We start from the raw sequence: 24,012 nt of genomic DNA, 5'->3' as shown, positions 1-24,012 counted from the left end.
AGAACACAGCGCTGTTGAACGTACAGCGGAAAGCCATTGAAGTATCATACTAGTCACACCCCTACGGGTTGTGGGATTGGTCACTTCACCTATCACATGACTCTTGTCTTGGCAAAACATTTAAATTGCTGACGTGGATGTCTCTACGGGTCATCACCCTGACCCTCTGTGTTTGATGATGTCTGGGGGGTTTTTCCGTTCTTTTTAAATTCTACTTATATATTCCAATATCCCAAAATGGCTGAATGAATTCCGGGTCGTGGCTTTAAGTATCACCCCCCTTTAAAGCCTCACTTAGGAACAGGGAGGTACCGGCCCCCGCCCCAGGTGAACCTCCTTGGCTCAGCTCATCATTGGTTTCAGAGGAGAGAGGGAAGAGAGGAGAGGAGAGAGGATGGTCGCACAGGCTAACAGACTGCAGACAACAACTATATTGCATTAACAGTTCTCATCAGGAGAGGCTGGTGGAGGTAGAGATCGGAGGACGGCATCATTGTAATGCACAGAATGAGTGTTTGAGACCATTCCCCAGTCCACACACTACACTGAGCCTCCGTCCTCCGATTCTCTACCTCCACCAGCCTCCCCCGGTTCTCATCATAACCACATGGGGGGGGGGGGGGGGGGGGGTATGTCACTCTGCCACATGGGGCTGACACTTGCATTTAAGACTCCCAACAAAGTAATGAAGAAGTGGAGGGGAGGAGGGGGGAGGGAGGGAGGGGGGGTTTCTGCGTTCACGGTACACAGAAACCAAACTAAAACCCGGCTTCTGCAGTTGTGCTTGTTCGGTAAGGATAGGCAGTGTGTGTGTGTGTGTGTGTGTTCAACCTGGGCGCTGTGGCCAGGGCCCAGTGGTTTGGTACTGAGCCTCAGGTTCAGTAGTAAATGTAGTAGTAGTTAGTAGTAGTAGTAATAGTTAGTAGTAGTAGAGCTCTCTCCTGACATCTTCCACGGTCCAGAGGGACACACTCCGGTAACAACAGGGTTTGTGGTCCAACCACTGCCGTTCAACCACTCCCCTGTCGTTAGCGCCACACACACACACACACACACACACACACACACACACACACACACACACACACACACACACACAGTAACAGGATCGTTTTTGATATTTCACCAACACCTCCGTTTATGACCTTAACTGTCAACCTGCACTTCTTCGCACTTCCTTGTAAATCGTCTACGAACACCGACATTCCTCTCCCTCTCATCATCATCATCATCATCATCATCATCATCAACATCATCAACATCAGGAGCATCTCAATAGTCTGATGGCATCCTCCTGCCGTTGGTGTAAAGGTGTGTGACTCCCCCCCCCCGTTCTGACCTGTCTGCGAATGTCACCGCAGACACAGGAAGAGACAGGAAGAGACAGGAAGAGACAGGAAGTGAGGGCAGACGGGGGGAGAAGGGAAAGCTGAGAGGAAGTCACCTCCAGAGAGCTCCCATGATGCCTCCTGTTCAGACCCCGTCGTTCACCGGTGGAGTGTCCCGCGGCGGCGCTGTGTGGAAGAACGCAGGAGGCTACAGTCTATCATCATCATCATCATCAGTGGTGGCTGGCCAGCAGTTCGTCCAGGTCGTCCATCCACTCTTGGGTGCTCTGGCCCTTCAGGAGGGAGTCCACCAGGTCGCTCTCCCCAGGGAAGGAGGGCAGGCCACTGGGCAGGCCGGCCCCGGGCGCCGGGCTGTAGCCGAACGGTAGCTGCTGCTGCTGCTGTTGTTGTTGTTGTTGTTGTTGTTGATTGGCAGTCCGGTTCACCTGGTAACCCTGGTTACACTGGAGCCCCTGGCGGTTGCCCACCTGGCCCCCCTGCGGCTGGCCGAAGCCCCCCAGGTCCGGTAACACCTGGTTCTGAGACCCTTGTTGTTGTTGTGCTTGTTGTTGGCTCGCCAGCGGCTGGCCGAGCGCCTGGGCATTGGCCGTGGTCCGTTGCTGCTGGGCGGCGGCGGCGGCCATGTTGGCCTGCATAATCTGCTGGCCGGGGTTCATGGCGCCGCCCAGAGGCCGGCCATTGGTGCCCCCGGGGCCGAACGGGGCTCCTCCCCCGCCACCGCCGGCCATCTTGGGGACGCCGCGGGGCTGCTGCATGTGGAAGGCGTTGGGGTTGGCGAAGGCGTTGGGCGGCAGCCCCCCGTTGCTGGAGGGAGGCTGCATGGCCTGGTGCTGCTGTTGTTGTTGTTGTTGTTGCTGCTGCTGCTGCCAGGCTTGGCTCTGGGCGCTCTGCATGTTGGAGCCCACCATAGAGCCAGGTAGCCGCGCTAGCTGCTGCTGCTGTTGTTGTTGTTGTTGTTGTTTAAGCAGGGCTGCGTTTGGCTGGTTTTTGAGGTGCTGCTGCTGCGCTAGTATGTTCTGTCTGTAGGGGGTGCCCATGCCCCCTACCGCCTGCCTCTGGTGAGAGGGGTGAGGCGGGTGAGATGGGTGAGAGGGGTGAGACGGGTGCGAGGGGTGAGGTGGGTGCATGTTCATATTGCTGTAGAGCACCTGCTGGACATCCATGCCCCCCCCACAGGACGCCAGGCTGATGTCTGGTTGGCCGGCCGTGGGGGGGCCTCCGCTGGGGGGGGGCATACCCATCATGCCCTGCGTCTGAGGGAACATCCTCTGCGGTCCGGGGGCGGGGCCTCCGAGGGGACCCACATTGCCCATTGGCTGAGTGGAGCCTGTGGAATAGAATGATAGAACAGGTCAATCATCTTGGCGCGTCGGTTAATATCAGATAGTCAAAGTTTTAATCCGCTTACAGTCTCCGCTGTTGTTTCAAACATTAAAGCCTCCGACACACTGTGCGATTTTGGGCTGTCCCGGACGAAAGATCACTAGTCGTGACAATATCTGTGGTCGTAGGTCCAAAACGATGGTCCTACGTCGTACTGTGTGTATGGCTCAAAGATGACTGATTTGATCTTGCGACCAAAGATAGCCTGCGACAATGACGCTCCCTCGTAGCCTACGATTCAAGTTTGTGGCTCGTCGCATGCATCAAATTGATGGTCGTACCCAAGATTATTAGTTCCATGTCGCATGAAACAAATGTATAAGATCGCAAAGATCTCAGTGTGTAGGAGGCTTTAAACACCAGAACATCGGCAGGTCCTGAGAACGTGGAACCTTACTTTCTAGCGAGCAGCTGATTTCATTACACCCCCTTTCCCTTCCTGCTTACTCCCTTACTCACTCCTCTCTCCCTGGAAACAACATTTGTCTTCCAAGAAAATCTGACCTTGTTCTTCCCCTTTTGAATGGGGGGTGACCTGACAGTCCTAAACAATTACAGGCCCATCTCGAAATTGTCTCTCCTGGTTAAGGTTCTAGAATCCCTTGAGTGACTAACTGAAAAGGTTTTTATCTACTAACAATATGTTATTGAAAAGAGTATGAGGGAAATTATTGAATCTTTAGACAACAAGCAACATTGTGCAGTGCTTTTCATTGACTTATTTAAGGCTTTTGATACTGTGGATCATGCAGTATTGAAGCAAAGACTTATCAGTGTCGGACTGTCAGAACAAACTGTCTGCTGGTTTTAAGATTCTCCATCAGGCAGATCTCAGTGTGTTGTAGTGACCCCCACAGAGTCCCGGGTATTTACACCAACACAGCGGCCATTCCTCCGGTGGGACAGAGTGACAGTGTGAAGACACCAGAACCACACAGCTGCTCTGCATTCCCCAATCAGCCGGATGGCCCAGGGAAGCGCACCACAGGCTCGTTAGCCCAACGTGCCACACTTGTGCCCCCTCACAGGAGGCAAACAAGAGTAGGAGGGGAGCTGTCAAGTAGATGGCGACATGTTTGGACTAGGTCTCCGGCAGCATAATTCGGTGGCAGGAGATATTAATGTGTGTTGTCTATCACCAGATCAGGAGATATTAATGTGTGTTGTCTATCAGACCGATCCCGGCCATAGGTGGTCGTGAGAGACGGAGAGAGAGCCCAGCGCCAATAGAGGGGAGCCTGTAGCCCCTCCGACCCGCACCCACAGAGCCACCCCTGTTGACCCTCCTACCCCCGGTATTCTGTTATTGAGAAACCTAAAAACCTACGTTGAACTTAAACTCCCATCTTGAGAGGTTCTTTTGAATTAAATACTGCCGGTGTGACTAAACTGCCCCTGTTGTCAGTGTCTGTCCCAGTGTGTGCTTATTGTACCCAGTCCCATGTAGTGGTCACTACAATGTGCAGAAGGTATCACTTCCAGCTCCCTTAGTGTATCCAAGGGAGTCCCATCGGTCCTGGGACCACTCCTATTCATTATACACACACGTATGTAAGGCAGGAGACATGAAATGGAGGTACTGAGCTTGGTCAAAATAAGCGTGAAGTCCAATCGTTGTTCAAACCTTGAATCTGTGTGGGGATTGGGATGTTGGTGACTGTTCCCATTGGCTCCATCGCGCCAGGGAAACTCAGTCAAGCACAGAGAAAGGGACTTGAACGTATTTCAAATAGTGTTTGAACCCCCAGGGCTGGTGGACAAGGGCTGGTTCATCCTGGAGCCACAGGAGCCTCACCGCTGGTTTGCCATTCAAATGAGTCACACCGTACGACGGCCAGCAGCATTTGCATTGGGGGCGATGTTTGTTTGTTTATTTAATTACACACAAACAAAGACGGTCTGTGTGAGAGGACACAACCAGGATACACTTTCACAGCCCTCACTGTGTGTGTGTGTCATGTATATACACTCACTGAACACTTTATTAGGAACACTATATTAATAATGGGTAGGGCCTCCCTTTGCTCTCAAAACAGCCTCAATTCTTCATGGCATTGATTCAACAAGATGTTGGAAACATTACTTTGAGATTCTGGCCCATGGTGACATGATTGCATCCCGATTTCTCAGGTGCACTTTCAGGCTGTGAATCTCCCGTTCTATCTTCTATCACATCCCAAAGGTGTTGTATTCAGATCCGGTAACTGGGAACTGGTGTTGTGTGTGTAGGCCTGTGTACCTGTGAACTGGGGGACCTGCTGCTGGTTGAAGGGGTTCTGCCCGCCTGGCTGGTTCTGCTGGTCCTGGTACTGAGGCGGAGGGCGGGTCAGGTGTCTCTGGAGCTGCTGCTCCTGCTGCTGCCGCTGCTTCTCCTGACACACACACACACACACACACACACACACACACACACACAGAGAAACACACACACACTGTGAGATATGCCTGGCAGGACCAAACTCAGACTGGGTCTTTGTCTACTGAACAACAGCACCCTCTAGTGGAGGACAGGAGTGGTGGAGTAGAGCTCCCTCTAGTGGAGGAGAGGAGTGGTGGAGAAGAGCTGAGTCAGCTGTGAGCAGCACAGGCAGGTCCAGGCAGGCAAAGACCAGAGGAGAGAAACTGGGAAACTCTCCCAACTATGTGGAAATGACTACACACTAATGAGCAACGACATCATGTGAAACCATTACACCATCCCTACTGTTTTGGGTGCTTCATTCATCCTTCCTCCCTCCCTCATTCATTCGTCCCAGGAAGGGAGGGAGGGAGGGATGGATGCAGTTTAAGAGTGTTGGGACAGGACACTGTCTCACAACTACCACAGGCGACCTTCAATTCATTGCTATAAACTTTCTCCAGGTTAAGTCTCATTGACAAATATATTTTTCAAGCGAGACCTGGTCCAAGACAGCAGCCAGGGAGAATGATGTTGCAGGCAAAACTCCCAACACACACACACACACACACTTGACCCTTTACCTGTTCAGCCATGATCTGCTGCTGCCTCTGTCCCAGTAGGAACTGCTTCTGCTGTTCCATCAGCTGCATCTGCTGTTGTTGTTGTTGTTGTTGTTGTTGTTGTTTCAGAGCCGCCACCGCCGCCTGGCCGCTCAGGTAGGCTGCGTTGCTGTGGTTACCCGCCATGGCGTTGCCCCCCGGCTGCGTTGCCATGGCGTTGCCGGACACGGGGCCGTGCGGGGCTGCTGGGTAAGCGTTCTGCTCCTGCTGGAGGGAGAGAAGAAGAATACTCAGTTGCAGTTCCACCACAAGGACCGGAGGTTGGGCTCACGGCTATTGAATAGAAACTCAGGAGCAACGTGGGGAAGAACTGGTCATCGACAACAAATGAAATGCAGTGTGGTTTGGAAACTGTGGGAAGCAGCGCTGATAATGCCACTGTTGAGTCATCTGTTGAACATTCTCACTCAGCGCAGAAATGTCACACAGCAAAGCCCACCAACTTCCTGTCCCCGCAGCAAACGCTGCCACCGACAACAGGTCTGGCGAAGGTGGAGCACCAACAGGCATCATGTAGGCCCCTTCAGTATTAGCACAAACTAAATGTGCTAGCTAGCTAGCTAACCACCCCACTATAGAAAGCTGTGGTATGTATTAGCAGGAACTCAATGTGCTAGCTAGCTAGCTAGCCAGCTAACCACCCCTCTAGAGAAAGCTGTGGTATGTATTAGCAGGACCTCAATGTGCTAGCTAGCTAGCCTGCTAACCACCCCTCCATAGAAAGCTGTGGAAAGTTGGCCAGAGTTTGGAGCGGTAGTAGCCTGAGGGCTCTAGAGCTGACCGTGTGATTATTTTAGGTCCATACACACCACGGAGCAGGGTTGAGTCAGGGAGAAAGGGGGAGGGGGAGAGAGGGGAATGGAGTCAGTTTTTCTCTCTCGCGAGAGGAAAAACCCCAAGTGGGTTAAAGCAGCTATATTTAAATGGAGAGCGTGCAGAGAGAGGAGGGGGGTGCTCCTAAAATACACTCTAGTGGAGGACAGGCAAGGGAGAGAGGGTGGGAGGGATGAGGGATGCATGAAAGGCTGCTTTGTCGTGGCTGTCCCCCCCCCCCCTCCCCCCCAACACACCCTCCCTTGGCCACCCCCCTCTCAACCCCCCCATGTGAGCCTGCAACAGCCAGCTCCTTAGCAACCAGCTGCTTGACCCAGACACACTCACTCACTCTCACTCACTCACTCCCCCTCTCTCACAGTCACAGTCTCTCTCACACACACACACACACACACACACACACACACACACACAACCTTGGGGCCTGTGCCAGACTTGTAGGGACAAAACAAACTGTAAAGAAGCAGTCATGTCTTCTACAACATTCAGTCATGTCTTCTACATCATTCAGTCATGTCTTCTACTTCTCCACAACATTCAGTCATGTCCTCTACATCATTCAGTCATGTCTTCTACTTCTCCACAACATTCAGTCATGTCCTCTACATCATTCAGTCATGTCTTCTACTTCTCCACAACATTCAGTCATGTCCTCTACAACATTCAGTCATGTCTTCTACTTCTCCACAACATTCAGTCATGTCTTCTACATCATTCAGTCATGTCTTCTACAACATTCAGTCATGTCTTCTACATCATTCAGTCATGTCCTCTACAACATTCAGTCATGTCCTCTACATCATTCAGTCATGTCTTCTACTTCTCCACAACATCCAGTCATGTCTTCTACTTCTCCACAACATCCAGTCATGTCTTCTACTTCTCCACAACATTCAGTCATGTCCTCTACAACATTCAGTCATGTCTTCTACTTCTCTAAAACATTCAGCCATGTCTTCTCCTCCTCCACGGTAACAGCCATACCAGCGTCACATTCCTGCTACAGTAAAGGATTCCAGCAGGGCGTCTCTGAGCAGCCTCTCTCAGACTGGAAGGGCCAGCCAGACCACTCCCATTGCTCATTTTTAACAAGCCCTCTTTGTTTACCATTGTTTGGCTATGGCAGGCTACTGCCGCACACATGCGCACGCGCACACACGCACACCCACACCCACACCCCCCCTCACAAACACACATGCTAGGGCCTCGTACCATACTCGCACGGACACAACACAGCCTTGGAATGTGCAGTCTCTCAAGAATGCACGTAAACATTCTAAAGCTGTTTATTGACCAGACCAGAGTACCCATACACAGGTTACTGGTTCTGTAGCCAATCAGAAGACAGATTACTGGATCTGTAGCCAATCAGAAGACAGGTTACTGGATCTGTAGCCAATCAGAAGACAGGTGACTGGATCTGTAGCCAATCAGAGGACAGGTGACTGGATCTGTACCCAACCAGAGGACAGGTTACTGGGTCTGTACCCAATCAGAGGACAGGTTACTGGATCTGTAGCCAATCAGAAGACAGGTTACTGGATCTGTACCCAATCAGAAGACAGGTTACTGGATCTGTAGCCAATCAAAGGACCACAGGTGACTGGATCGGTACCCAACCAGAGGACATGTTACTGGGTCTGTACCCAACCAAAGGACAGGTTACTGGGTCTGTACCCAACCAGAGGAGAGGTTACTGGATCTGTACCCAACCAGAGGACAGGTTACTGGGTCTGTACTCTGTACCCAGTGGCGGATTAACGCATAGGCTTACTAGGCTGCAGCCTAGGGCCACCACCACTAGGGGGCCACCTAACATTGGATCAAATTTTTTTTTTTTTTTTTTTTTTTTTTTAATAAAATAGCATATTATTTTCTATCCTGAGGCGGCGAGGCCCCCCTATATTTTCTATCCTGAGGCCCCCCTATATTTTCTATCCGCTTGTTAAGTCTGAAGTTCAAAAGTGACGTTTAGCCATTTCCGTTTTGGAAACCAAACCAAACCAAACCAGAAATTCAAAAGTTGCAAAAATGAAGCGGACGCACATGAGTGGGGCCAAAAAACGAAAAGAACTAATGAAAAAAGAACTAAATATAGCAAAGTTGCCCAAGATTTCAACATTTTTTTCTAATAATGCTGCTGCGCCTGAAACGACCAATGTTGTCGAGAGTGAGAGCCACGAAACGGTTAGCGCTGGGTCGGGTGTCGCTAGCACAAGCAGCGCTGAGGCGAACATGGGGGGGAGATGCAGGCTGTCGAGGCTGAGCGCGGAGAAGAGACACTAACTTTACCAGTACCACCACCAGCTGACAGTGACACTGATGATACCGAGCAGGACAATCAAGAAGAGGAGGCAACACGTGGACCACCAAGTCCAGACACAAATCCTACCACCACTTACAGCTCGGATCCTGGATTGTGGGATACAGTTGGTGAAGACATGAGAACATATTGGATTAAGATGGGGCCACAATGTTGTCAAAATGAAGATGCTAATGTCGCCGCTTCAGAAACACAGCACAAGCATCAGAAGAGGTATTTTTCAAAAACACTATTTAAAAGAAAAAAGTCAAATGGCGAAACCGTGCCTCGAGAATGGTTAATTTATTCACCTGCAAAAGCTAAAGTATTTTGTTTCGCATGTAAATTATTTGCAGACGGTGCTCATAAATTCAAAACAGGCTACAATGACTGGAAAAACGCAGCAGTGTGTCTGGCTGAGCATGAAGGTTCCGAAAGCCACAGGCTTTCCTATGTGATGCGCAGGGCTGCTGCTGGATGTATTGACTCAGAACTAAAAAAGCAGTTTAACAACGAGTGTGCTTATTGGACAGATGTGTTAAAGCGAGTGGTTGTAGTGGTGAAGTTTCTTGCAGAGCGAGGATTACCATTGAGGGGACACTGTGAAACCTTTGGCCAGCCTGATAATGGGAATTTTATGGGTGTGTTGGAAGCGATCAGTGTGTTTGATCCATTCTTGAAAGCGCACATAGACAAATATGGAAATGCTGGCAAGGGAACCACATCTTACCTCTCATCAACAACATGCTTAGAATTTATTGAATTGATGGGAGAGCATGTCCTAGCTGAGATAATCAGTCAGGTAAAAATAGCAAAGTATTTTTCAATCAGCGTCGACTCTACACCAGATGTTGCACACACAGACCAGCTCACATTCATCATACGATATGTGTCACCAGATGGATGCGTGGAGGAGCGTTTTCTCAAGTTTTTGCCAATTCAGAGTCATTCAGGGGAGTCACTTTATCAGTCTGTTCTTGGCGTTTTGGAAGAAATGGGCATTGACATCAATAACTGCCGATGCCAATGTTATGACAATGCAGCCAACATGTCCGGCATTTACAGTGGTTTGCAAGCACGCATTAAGAAGATAAATAATTTGGCCGAGTGGGTACCCTGCGCAGCGCATACACTCAATTTAGTGGGAGTTGCCGGTGTAGATTGTTGCCCTGTGACAATGGAATTTTTAAATTTTGTACAGACACTTTATAATTTTTGTTCCAAATCCACGGCGCGTTGGCAGATAATAACTGCGGGGCTAAATGTTATTGACAACAAGAGGCTGGAGACATTGAAAAGTTTGTCAGATACTAGATGGTCAGCACATGCGCAAGCAACAAAAGCACTACACCAGAACTATGCCAACATCCAAGAGTCACTGAAGAAGATGAGCGATGACCCGATCCAAACTGGCGCTACTCGGGATGAAGCCACAACACTTTACACAAAGATGGAAAAATTAGAGAACGCTTTTCTGTGTTCTATGTGGAACACCATACTGCAGCGCTTTCACAAAACTAGCGAAGCTCTACAGGCAGTAGAGCTGGATTTATGTAATGCTGTTGATTTAGTCTACTCATTGAGGGATTACGTGGCCAGTCTTCGGGACGATTTTGACAAGTTTGAGAGTGCTGCAAAAAACATGTCCCCGTTGTCCCAATACTACAAAGCAGACACACAGAGGCAGAGAAGACGAAAAAAACAGGCAGATGAATCCACTGAACCTGACTGTGAGCGATCAGGCCGAGACAACTTTAAAGTAACGGTTTATATCACTGTCATAGATCGACTCGTCATGGAACTAGAGAGGAGGTATCACTCATACAAAGATATTCAGCAGACATTTGGTTTTTTGAACAATATTCCATCCATCTCCATGCTAGATCTTCGCACAAGAGCGGCTAATCTGCAGAAGAAATATGCAGGTGATCTGGAGGAAGATTTTTTGGAGGAAATCAGACAATTCAGGGAATTCATTAAAGAAAATGAGGACACCTCAGCGAGGTCACTGCTGAAACTTATAAGAGGAAGGAAAATACAGGCAGTGTTTCCCAATGTTGATGTTGCACTCCGACTGTTTATGACTCTGCCTGTAACGAATGCCAGCGGGGAGCGGTCTTTTTCTAAACTGGCACTTGTCAAAAACAAACTAAGATCCACAATGGGCCAAGAGAGGCTAAATCACCTGTGCCTGATGTCAATTGAGTCTGACATTCTGCGCACATTGGATTACACCAGCCTCATTAAGGACTTTGCTGCCAGAAAATCAAGGAAAAAGACCTTCTAAGGGTAGGACCATTTATGATTGTGTTGCCTTAATCTGGGCATCTATCTCTTATTTTGTGGATGTAATTTGGACTGTTGCTGTATTGATTTTGTGTGTGTGTGTCTCTCTCTCTCTCTCTCTCTCTCTCTCTCTCTCTCTCTCTCTCTCTCTCTCTCTCTCTCTCTCTCTCTCAGACAACAGGAGAGCAACAGAGAGACAGACAGCAGGAGAGGACAGCAACAGAGAGACAGACAACAGGACAGCAACAAAGAGACAGACAACAGGACAGCAACAAAGAGACAGACAACAGGACAGCAACAGAGAGACAGACAACAGGAGAAGAGAGCAACAGAGAGACAGACAACAGGAGAGGAGAGCAACAGAGAGACAGACAACAGGACAGCAACAGAGAGACAGACAACAGGAGAAGAGAGTAACAGAGAGACAGACAACAGGACAGCAACAGAGAGACAGACAACAGGAGAGGAGAGCAATAGAGACAGAACTGAGGTGAGGCGAGCAACAGAGATAGTTCAGGATGATAACAACCTTTTCAGTGCATTTTTTATTGTTTGCATTATGTTATTAAAGCACAATGTGTTTTATGGTAAAGCATTATGAGTGGTCTGTGTGTGCAGGGTGCTCGTGAGTTGTGTATTTTGGGGAGGGGGAGGCTCGTGTATGAATGAATGAATGAATGAATGGACTTTATTGTCATTGCTACAGTACAGGTACCAAACAACGAAATTTAGGAGGGGTGGCTCCCCTGGTGTTAGGAAAGGAAAAAAAAAAAAAAAAAAAAAAAGGGGGGGGGGGGGCCTCACACAAAGGAGTAGCCTAGTGCCACTGACCACCTTAATCCGCCACTGTCTGTACCCAACCAGAGGACAGGTTACTGGGTCTGTACCCAACCAGAGGAGAGGTTACTGGATCTGTACCGAACCAGAGGAGAGGTTACTGGATCTGTACCCAATCAGAGGACAGGTTACTGGATCTGTAGCCAATCAGAGGACAGGTTACTGGATCTGTACCCAATCAGAGGACAAGTTACAGGCTCCACCTTAACTGTCCCTCCTGAGACATCTACTTACCCCCCCCCTTTACAGTTTCTCCAGTGTACATTTTTTTTTAAATTATTTTTTATTATTCCTTCTTCTAGCACAACGACTGCCCCAGGCCTGAGCATAGATAATTTTTTCCTGCTAAGACTGGTGGATAGATGATTCACTTGCTTAGTCAAATGTATTTGCTGTAAGTCGCTTTAGATAAAGGCATCTGCTAAATGGATCTGTTAGGGCCTCAAAAGGCTTGTAGCTTGGACCTTGCAGATCTCCTCTTTAACATGATGTTAGATGATTGACACACACACACATACACACACAAGTGATTTGTGCTTGAAAGTAACAGCATGCTAACTGTGCTCTATTCAGCACCATTGTTCCTGGTGCTACATGCTAATGCTAGTGTTAGTAAACAGAGTGTTGATTGCAGTTTCCAGACCAGAGACTATTTGGAACGTAAGGAAACACTTCAGTAATGTGTCTTATGTAAACTACAGCACACCTCTCTGCAGATTTAGGTATGTAGAAAAGTATCCATTACAAGAAGTGATTTAGGTGAACTGTGCCTTTAAAGGGGTAATTTGGGTGAAAGGCCCTTTAAAAGACGCTTTGGTACAACTCTTACGTGTGTGTACGTGTGTGTGTGTGTGTGTGTGTCTGGTAACTTACTTGTGTGTGTGTGTGTGTGTGTGTGTTTGTGTGTCTTACCTGGGCATGGGGGGGCAGGTGCGGTCTGAAGGGAAGCCCCGCCTTCTGCTTCATGTGCTGCTGCTGCCTGAGAAGGTTGAGCAGCGCCGCCTTCTGGGTCTGGGTCTGGTTCTGGGCGCTGGGGGGTCCGCGGGGAGGTCCGGGGCCCTGGGACCCCGCCTCGTAGTGGGACAGGGGCTTGGTGTTGAAAAGGTTGAGCCTGGGGGAGGCCCCCACCCCTACCCCCACCCCCGCCGCAGGGTGGCTGAGAGGGGCTCCGGGGTGAGGATGGCCCAGCATGTTGGGGTGCCCCCCCCCTGGCTGGAGGTACCCACCCCCACCGCCGACCCCGGCCTTCGGGGAGCCCTTGTTGGGCTGTCCGGGCATCATCAGTTGCTTGGGGTTGGTGGGGAAGTCCTGGGGGTACAGGGAGGGGCTGGTGGGCTTGTCCATCCCATAGGCACCCACCCCTCCCAGGGGGCTCTGGGAGGGGGCCGACGGGGGCCATGAGGGAGGGTGGGGATGGGATCCAGGAGGGTGGAACTTCGCAGATTGCTGCTGCTGCTGTTGTTGTTTTTGGACTTGTTGCTTCTGCTGTTGCTGCTGTAGCTGGCTCTGCATCTGCTGGGCCCTCTGCTTCTGTGCAGCCAGCTGCTGGAGCTGCTGGGCGGGGGACAGGTCCTTGGACCCGGGGCCCGGCGGGGGGAGGTGGTGGTTCTGCTGCCTGGGGGGCGCCGGGGGCTGGCCGTGGGACTGGGGCAGGGGCAGGGCTGGGGAGGAGGCTGCCGCCGTGGCGGAGGAGGCGGCCGGGGAGCTGGTTGAGTGCATGGGCGGGCCAGAGGACGTGGGCCGGAGGTGGGGCGAGCCTGTGCGCGAGTCCTGCTCGAAGACGGAGGCCCCCGCCGGGGAGAACTCGGTCTTGACACTGGCAAGGTCCGGAGGCAGGAGGCCCTGCTGCTGGGAGGGGGGGGGGGGGTTGGGGACCTGCGCCGACCCCACGGAGGAGCCTCCATTGCCGGGGGCGGGGACGGACAGCTCGGGGACGTCCTTGCGGTCGTCGAAGCCGTCGTTGAGGATGTCCTGGATGTCCTGGATGTCCACGGAGCGGTTGAGCTCCTCCATCAGCTCCGTCCACTCCTGCTCGTTGAGGTTGAGGTCGGGGAACAGGCTGTTGTTGGCTCCCCCCGCAGGCAGCATGCAGGGCAGAATGTCGTCCATGGGCTCCTGCTTCATCTCCTTCAGGCGGAAGTCCTGCTCCGCGCCGGCCGACAGGCCCCCACCCGGGTCGCCGCCCCCCACACCCCTCCCGTTGGGCACCAGGCCCTCCAGGCCCAGGGCGTGTTTGGAGTCCAGGGGGGAGCGTGGTGGGAGGAGGCCGTTGGGGGGGCCGTTGTCCAGGCAGGCCTTCTTGGAGGGGGGGTAGCCGTCGCTGTAGCCGTTCCCCAGAGGGGAGCCAGAGCTCTCCAGCTTCCTCTTCACCGTCTCCTGTAACTAGGAGGGAAGAGAAGACAACACACCGTCACACTCAGAACACATCATCCCTCTGAACACATCACCCCTCTCATCACAAGTGAACTTATCTTTTACTTGTCCGAGAGCTCAAGTTACTTGTCCAAATACAAAGATTTTGAAAAAGCAATATACACTCACCGGCCACTTCATTAGGTACACCTTTTCAACTGCTTGTTAACACAAATATCTAATCAGCCAATCAGTGGCAGCAACTCAGTGTATTTAGGCATGTAGACATGGTCAAGACGATCTGCTGAAGTTCAAACCAAGCATCAGAATGGGAAAGAAAGGTGATTTAAGTGATTTTGAACATGGCATGGTTGTTGGTGCCAGGCGGGCTGTTTTAAGTATTTCAGAAAGTGCTGATCTACTGGGATTTTCCCGCACAACCATCTCTAAGGTTTACAGAGAATGGTCAGAAAAATAGAAAATATTCAGTGAGCGGCAGTTCTCTGGGAGGATATGGTGGTGGAGGTGTAATGGTGTGGGGGATATTTTCTTGGCACAAATCTTCAGCAACTGCGTGATATTATATATATAAAAAAAAATACTTACTTTTTATTCACTGCGTGATATTATAATGTCAATATGGACCAAAATCTCTGAGGAATGTTTCCAGCACCTTGTTGAATCTATGCCACGAAGAATTAAGGCAGTTCTGAAGAGGGTGTCCAACCCTTTAAAGCAAGATGTGCCTAATGAAGTGGCCGGTGAGTGTATGTTAGTGCAAATAACACATTTTACTACTATTGATTTGATAATGATGTATCCTTTATTTAAAAATGTATTCATTAAACAATATTTTGTTAACAATGGGGTAATCAGTGATTTCTTTTAGATTAAGATTGGCCACAAAAGGGATGAATATTTACGAATATTTACTAAAAATGCTTCGCTCTGGAATCTGATCAGCACTCATGCCTCTTGTCCAATCAAATTACTTGGTCCCTTTATGACGTTGAACGCAGTGTGCGTTCCGGCGCTCTCAGAGCGAATTTACGAACTATGAATGAACGTCTACTCTATAACATCGACTATAATGAACTACGAGCGCACTTAAATAGCCTCGCGGCAACGCTTGTAATACATGTTTTACTATTCAATTCGGAAGGAGGAATTAATTTTTTGCAGATATTAATACCTATTGATTTCTTTTTTTGTTTTGACTTGTCCGTCAGCAACTGCAGGAGGAAGTCCACTTGTCCGAACATAAAATATACTTGTCCGGGACAAGCCTTAATGTCGATCCCTGAACATCACCCCTCTGAACACATCATCCCTCTGAACACATCACCCCTCTGAACACATCCTTCTAAACACACCCCACACACACATATCGCCTTTGATCTTTTTTTAAATCGACCAACTGCCACTGCTTAGATTCAAGAGTCAATCAGGACATAGAAGTCTGAGTAGTCACACACATACAATTCACAAGGAACTCTCTCCTAAAGCACATACAGTTCACAAGGAACTCTCTCCTAAACCACATTAGAGAACCTTTAAACCATCCCGCAAAAACCTGCTTTTTAAACTTGCTGTTAATCTTTTAACTATTTGTATTGTTCTTTTTACTGACTGCAGTGTTTCCCCTACCATTGCCTTGGGGGGGCGGGCCGCCCTCCCAACGGAACCCCCCGCCCCCCCAAGAAAGAGGAATTATTACGGACGTAGACACCAAACATCTGACAAGCAGGCTAAAATATCAGCGCTTTTTAAACGCACCCAACCCGAATCTGGCGAGTGGCAAGCCCATAGGCTCGTTGGTAACGTTAGTCCGCCGTAGTCTCGCATAGCCAGACCTATCTCCACACTTCGCGCTGGTTTGGTTGACAGCAAAAGGGAGAGAGGAGGATAGGGAGGGAGAGAAGGAGAGAGAGCAGGATGGTGTCGGCACACCAGAGAGAGAGAGAGCAAGAACCAGGTGAGAAAGTGGACAGGTAGTCAAGACCACATAAGTAAGTAGCCTTGAGAACCGATGGTTCTGGAGCCTAATGGCCCATAGGGCAGGAGCCTATCTCCTGTTTCCGTAGCGTGAGGCGGCTTAATGTACAAGTACACCCCTGGACATGACGCTGGTATGAGGCATAGGGATGCTCCGATCTGGATTTTTGGGGCCGATACCGATCACCGATTTTTTTCCTCAAGATCAACCGATACCGATACCGATACCGATTTTTAAAAAAAATACATAACTGTAGGCCTACTGACTGGATAGCCTACATATTTTTTGCTTTTTAGACAAAAGTTTTGATCCATTAGGCACCAAGCAAACGCAGACCCATTTTTATGGCATAGTAAAAGTCTGGCCTATCACCCAGTTAGGGCCTGAAGCCCAAGTCAGTCGATATGGCTGTATAAAAGACATCATAAACGTGGCCTTCATGGTTTACATACTGTTACGTCCTCCTATGTTTTCTGTTCAGTTATCTGTCTTCCCCAGGAAAAAAAAAAAAATAAAAAAAAATCGGTTTTTGCAATCGGCCATTTTTGCCGATCACCGATCGAGTCATTTGGAGTGAAATCGGCCGATTTAAATCGGTGGCCGATAAATCGGAGCATCCCTAATGAGGCAGGGTCTTACCCCCTGGGGAGGGGGGGGTCCATGCCACCCCCCCAAGGCAGCAAACCTAGGGGAAACACTGGACTGCTTTCGTTTAACTCCTATCCATCTATTCTGGTTCTCTCCATGAAATGTAGTATCTGAGTACTGAGAAAAGAGCTATGGAAAAATAAATGCATTATTATTATTCTAATTATAAACAACACTAGATTGTGGATGATGGACATCTAAATAACTGGAATAAAACCATTTGATGTCATATATCCTCGACCTGTCGTCAATAACGACCGAACAGGGCCAGGAATGTCAGACCAGAAGGGCTGATCTGGGACCAGTTTGGCCTTCCAGATCAAAAATGAATCAAGTTAAACGGACCAGAGGGATCTGATCCCAGACCAGGTCTCTGAGACACCTTGGGGACACAGGTCCTGATCCCCATCAGACAACAGAGGCGTACAGAACATGGTGCCACACAGACACTCTACAATCCAGGGTTCTCCCCAGCACTTTGGACAAGCGTGGCGCTGGATGGCATCATCAAAACCCGACAACCGTTTTATTCATGCAGCAAAAAGTAAAACGCTTCACACTAAAACGATTCACTGAGGAACATTAACACTTTCACTTTTAACAACAATGTTGTTGGCGGTGTTGGTGCTGGCCGAGCTCAGACAGGGAGAGAAAAGATATGCCAGGGAGCTCTGGCCTTGTCTCTAGCTCGCTAAACCTTGCCCTCCCAGATAGACACAGAGAGAGAGAGAGAGTGTGTGTGTGTGTGTGTGTGTGTGTGTGTGTGTGTGTGTGTGTGTGTGTGTGTGTGTGTGTATGCTAGTGTGAGATAAAGTGTGTGTGTGTAGCCAGCTAGTGACTCACTCCACTCCAGCGCTTTATGAACCTGAAAAACTGGTCTCTGTCTTCTAGTCCCCCCTCCTCCTCTAGTCTCCCCCCCTCCCCTCCTCTCCCAACCCCCTTCACTCTCTCCTCTGCCTTAACCCCCTCCCTGTCGTCCCATCTAGCAACAACCAGCACCACCACCACCATCACCAAAGTGAAGTCTTGTAGAAAATGAAGTCATTAATGAGGAATGGTGTCAACCATGTGTTTAATACCATTCCTCCATGCATCACAATGAGCCCCGTCCTCTGATTTCTACCTCCACCAGCCTCCCATGGATTTCACATTCTGTGAACGATAAAAGATTGCAGCTTTCAAACACAAAACCAACCCTCTACAGACTTGAGAAACCAAACTACCCCACATAAACCTGACTATCAAGATAGAGAAAACCACCCCAAAATTCACACCAGCACCACCTCCACCCCCACCCCCTAGTCACATGAATCTCATTAACATGTGTATGGGAGGGGAGGCAGCATGGAGGCCACGCAGGGGAGCGTGCCCAATCCCTTCCCAGGGCACAGCGAGAACGCACCGACTCCTCTTTGAAGCCTCCGGCGCCGCTACAATGGGCCTCCTCCTTCCCTCCCTCCCTCCCTCCCTCCCTCCCTCCCTCCCTCCCTCCCCGGGACAGGCAGGAGCAGGGTGGAGCTACAGCTGGGGCTAAGCGGCCGGCGGGACAGCTTTAGCGCCAGCTAGCGTTTAACCCCTGGGTTAACAAGGCTGTGATGAGTGACAGACAGACATCGTCAGTCATCATTGGCTAGCTGGCTAGCACAGCCATGTGTGTTTAAGTCCTGTCAGAGTGAGTGACATGGTGGACAGGACAGGGGTGGGTGGAGGATGAATCAAAATGAAATATCCATCTACTGTTCTATCAAAAAAACTTTGTTTTTACTCTTTGTTACACCAGTTATAACACACACCCTCACACTATTATTTCACAAACTACTGTTTCAAAAACAATTGTTACACCCTACTTAACACACACACACACACAACTAGACTATGACATTGTGGCAACAGGAAAGGGCAATGTGGGGGAGTGATGAGTCAGAAGTGGGCTGGGGGTGTGGGGCAGGGAGGGGGGCTAGGGGTGTGGAGCAGTGAGGGGGCGGGGGGTGTGGGGTTCTACTAATACTCTTGAGTCATCATCTAACTCTACAGTCATATTGTCCTGATGCAGTCTTTCCCCAAATCGTAGGGTAGCAGCCAAGCCAGCCAACTGGTAGGATAGCAGGGTCATGGGGAGGCTTCCTGGGTGGGGGGGGGTCGTGGGGAAATATGACACATATTGGGGCGGGGTCATCACTGTGATGGCACAAAACAAACACCGTCCAGAAACTCAAAGCATGGAAACGTGTTGTTGCTACTAACCCTCCGCTGTCCGTCTCCACAACACGACACCTAAACACCGCCAGAAGCAATGTAACGACAACCAGCTTTGAGAAATGTAATTGCTGTGCTCCTTTTTACATTTTAACCATTTAGCAGACGCATTTATGCAAAGCGACTTACAATTACAGCAGGGACAGTCTCCCTGGAGTAACTTATGGCTAAGTTGCCTTACTCAAGGGCACACCAGTGGTGGTGTTACCAGGTGGGATTGGAACTCACAATCTTCTGATCAACCAGTGCAACTCACTATCCACTAGAACACCACTACCCCAGCAATTGCTTTTCACTACTACCTTCCCCTGGAGGGTCATGTGACGGATGTCAAACGCACAGAAGGAAACGGCCATCGCCAACACTTCGTCCCCTGACGACAGATGATGGATGTGTTCCTGTGACAGCTGGGTGATTCAGGCCATGAGGAAACACATCAGATAGACAGGCAGCGTGAGCCGAGCTGTGAAACTTGGGCTTTGAGTCACCGAGCCTTTCAACGTGTGTGTGACCCAGCTAAGATGAAACTCTGGCGGTGGCTTTGGCACAGGGCTGTCAGCCTCAGCTGCGTGCCAGCCCTGGCTATAGATACATATCATCATGACAACTGTTCACTCCAACATGGCCGTGACTAGGGAAGCTAGCTAAGTGCTAACAACACAACCAACATTCACACAAAATAGATTAATGTCAACTCACTGTGCAACAACCCCCCCCTCCCACACACACACACACACACACAGCATTTTTACACTATTTAAGCCACTGTAAAATCCATCACTTTATCAATGTAGGGTTACTCTGATTTGAATGCTCTACCCTTGTGTACTGGCACAGTAAGATGTAATAAAAGTGATTCTGATTCGGACACACAGTTCAGTTCAGTTCACATTTGCACTCTCACTCACATACTATTCACACTTCCAATATTGTTGTTGAGTTTCTGCTGCTATTACCATGCCATTTTATGTTATTGTCTTTTTCTATTATTGTTAATTGTTGCATTGTTGAAGAGTTGCTTTCCCCCAAAACATTTCACTGCACTGTTTCTACTATATTGTGTAAAAAACTTCAATTTGAGGCTGGACTATTACTGCCGATTTGACCGCGTGTTTGCTATATAAATTCCGACATAGATTAAGTCGTCATGGCGACATACATTTAAGACGCTTTAGAGATAAACTTTTGAGTTCCTGTCACCATGGCAACAGAAAATATGTGCGGAATTCAGTTAAACGGAAGCTGGGGGCCGTTGTTGTGCTCGAGCCTCGTAAACATTCTGATCACGTGATCAGGAGCCCCGCGTGTTACTGGCTCACAACTCTTCCGTGTCAAAACCCTGTGCAGACCCAGAGCAGCACTGCACTACTACAACAACGATCTACAATGACTGAAGTCTGCATTCAGAAACATACACAGACACTCAGACTGACGTGTACTCACACAAACATGTAAAACAATAGCGAGTGACAGCACACGCGCTGTTACTTTCATGTTGTGGTGGCTGTTGTTGTTGTTGTTGTTGTTGTTGTTGTTGTTGTTGTTGTTGTTGTTGTTGTTACTGTGCTGGGCAATCGGGTTGATCACACATCCGTCCACCTATTATTATTATTACACAAGTGGTCACTTACCGCAATCAAAGTGCTGTTTCTGCTCTGCTCCCCTGGCGCGCCTCCCTGCCGCTCCTCCGCCCCCAGGTCCGCGTTGCTCCCCCCGGTCCCTGGCCCTCTGTGGGCCGCCCCCGGGTCGGAGCTGGGGGGCTGGGGCTGCTGCCGGTGCTTGCTGGACCGCTTGGCCTTGGTCTGCAGGCAGCGTTGGTGCAGCGCCAGGGTCTGCTGCCGCTCCATCTCCTGCCGCTCCATGGCCGTGTTGTCATAGCGGTTCTCGCAGCCGATGTGGTGCCGCCGGAAGAGCTCGATTCGACGGCGGAGCCGCTCCATCACCGCGCTGTGTCGCGGCACAACAAAATCCGCCATCATCAATAAAGAGTGTTTAAAAAAAAAAAAAAAAAAAAAAACTGGACTTTGTCAGGTTTCGGTAGTCCGGATAAAATGCTGTGTTTGCTCCTTTTTCAGTGTGGGCGTCTACACCCCCCCCTCCCCTCCTACCCTTTTACAAAGAATCAACTACTGCTTCCATAGAGAGTCGACCTTTGTCTTGTTAATGCCTGGCCTTTAGTCGACACTAGTAAGAGGAGAGCGGACATGTAAAAGGCGATTGGGGCACAATTTCAGTCCAAAAGCTCCCTAGCTGGGCAGGGACACAGCGTCGCATCCTAGAGGAAACACAGCATTACACACCAGCTAACACGGTGGAAGGCCGCCCCGCAAACAACTCATTCACGTCTATGCATAATGAATGAAAAACGTAACTAACTTGAGAACATTATTTCCGACTTCACATGATAACAACAAAAATCACAAACTGCGGATACACGACTCTTTTATATCATGTGGGTTGAGGAACACTTCAACTGGTCAAAGTCGAAAGTTTCAATCAATGAATCTTCATAAGCAACATTCCTCTGGTCAAACCAAAGTCGGAGCGACAAAAGACTCAAAAACTTTCGCAGCTTTTAGCCCCTCAGTCTCCTCTGAACTGATCTCTATAAAACGGTGCAAACATTTCAGTGATTACTATTACACTACCCATCATAAATGAATACAAATCTCGCTGACTTACTTACCCAACTTTCGCTGGTTGGCTTTGCTGGCTAAAAGCTTTACTACCAACCCTCCCGTCTCATGGTGAAAGTTAGCTAGGAGAGTCTCGGTTCTAACCGTCGCTATTCAAATAAAACGTCAGGTCAGCCTTGTTCATTCGAGCCACGAAACGTTAAGAAACTTTCGCCGAGCCAATACCAACATGTACGTCGCGAGTTGACGAACTTTTGAAACGTAATGTCGCTGAAGTCCCTGTTTCACCCTGCTCGGTGTAAACCAGGCAGCTCACTAACCAGCCAGTCAGACCCACTCACCCGCTAGCAGCCAGGAGACACAGGAGCAGCTACGGATGTAGCTTAGCCAGCCTGCTCGTTAGCCTACTAAACTATAACAAAGCATGATACCCAGACTTTCCCAATTAATTCTCGCAAGTAGTCCATTTTTTTAAATACACACTGAACCACTCTGAGCCGTGGTGCGACTGCGAAATGGAAAAGACTTTGCGACAAGAAACACCAAACTATGTCCCTCTTTCTTTGCTATTTCTATTGTTTTCCAATGGACAAGTAGATCGTCGTCGCCATTTTGGTACAAGTTTTTTTTTTTCCATCTCCTCCTTTTTTCCCCGAACCTGACAGCCGCGCCGCTGTCCCCGCCTCATTTTATGATTGACAGAGAAAACAAGCAATAGCAGGCCTAAGCAGCGTATTATAAGTGGCAAGCAAAAACATATTATTATCATAAGAAATATGATTACAGATAACAAACAAAAGAACCGAGACAATTATGTAAAGAAAGCCAGAGACACAACCAATCACCGTTACACTATAGACAGACATGTCAAGTCAAGTGTCATTTATTTGTCATACATTTTAATGGGTACCATTGCAACGAAATGACAGCTCTACAACATCAATCAACCTAATGTAATAAGGATAATAGCTCAAATATAAATATCAACAGTAATAACATTAAATACAGTAAAATAAAAAATAAAAAATCTTCTTCTTCATTTTCTTTTCGTAGCCTACCAGCAGTACAGGGAGTAAACGTAGAGTGCAGACTGCAATGTCAGTGGAGTGCAATGTCACTGAGCAGTCTGAGGGGTGTGGTGGAGGTGTCCTCCGTAGGGGTTTGGGGGCGCGGGATGCTCTCAGTGATGCACCTGTAAAGGTTTGTGAGGATCTGGGGGGACATGCCGAATCTCCTCAGCCGCCTGAGGAAAAACAGACGCCGGTGTGCTGTCTTGATAACTGTGTGGGTGTGCTGTAGACACCAAGAAACCTGAAGCTGTTGACTCTCTCTCTCCACCTCAGCCCCTCCAGCCCCCCCGACGTGGATGGGGGCGTGCCCCTCCCACTGTTTCTTCCTTAAGAGAGAGATTATGATCTTGACACCAGTCAGCCAGGACATTTATCTCATCCCTGTTGGCTGACTTGTCGTTGTTGGAGATCAGGCCAACCACAGTGGTGTCATCAGTAAACGTAAATGGAGGTATAGATAAAGTAGTTTCAATCATGATTGATCACTTGTCATCATTAATTTGATATCGTCCTGTATGTTTGCTTTGGTATGTAAGATACCTTCCTATATCCATTTGACACCATACAGTAGGTGACACCAAGATACTATTCCTAGCTACTATACTATTGTTGCATATATGTGTGCACTTTACACGTTTGTGGATCCAGACAACATTGTAAACAAAGAGAATTGTAGCACAAAACATGCCTTACATGGACAGAGTAATATTTACATCCTTTTATCAACATGATAGATGGAGCAGACTGATGCATACATAGGAGGGATCATTACCACAGAGGGGTCAACATGGGGGTTCATGTTAACCCGGACCCTAACCTAACTCTGACTTTAAAGCTGACCATAACTCTAAACCTGACCCTGATCCTAAATCTGACCCTAACCTAACCTTAAACCTGACCGTAACCCTAACATAACACTGACCCTAACCCTGATCCTAATGCTGACCCTGACCCAGATGCTACCACTGTCCCTAACCCTGATCCTGACCCTAACTCTAAACCTGACCGTAACCCTAAACCTGACCCTAACTCTGACCCAACT

At 49.1% G+C, this 24,012-nt stretch overlaps 1 protein-coding gene across 1 annotated transcript; it reads right to left on the bottom strand.

The window, feature by feature from the left end:
* Positions 1–1,561: 1,561 nt before the first annotated feature.
* Positions 1,562–21,243, bottom strand: maml1 (mastermind-like transcriptional coactivator 1; the record flags this gene model as incomplete). Its single annotated transcript, XM_080525888.1, has 5 exons — positions 1,562–2,676; positions 4,972–5,104; positions 5,715–5,960; positions 12,925–14,394; positions 20,896–21,243. 5 exons carry the CDS (start codon positions 21,241–21,243, stop codon positions 1,562–1,564), a joined length of 3,312 nt encoding a protein of 1,103 aa, XP_080382014.1.
* Between the last annotated feature and the right edge of the window lie 2,769 nt (positions 21,244–24,012).

Source organism: Nansenia antarctica (genome assembly GCF_963989245.1).
Source record: "Nansenia antarctica genome assembly, chromosome: 3".
Taxonomy (NCBI): domain Eukaryota; kingdom Metazoa; phylum Chordata; class Actinopteri; order Argentiniformes; family Microstomatidae; genus Nansenia; species Nansenia antarctica.
The sequence above is the reverse complement of the archived record's forward strand: the minus strand, read 5'-3'. Positions and strand labels throughout refer to the sequence as shown.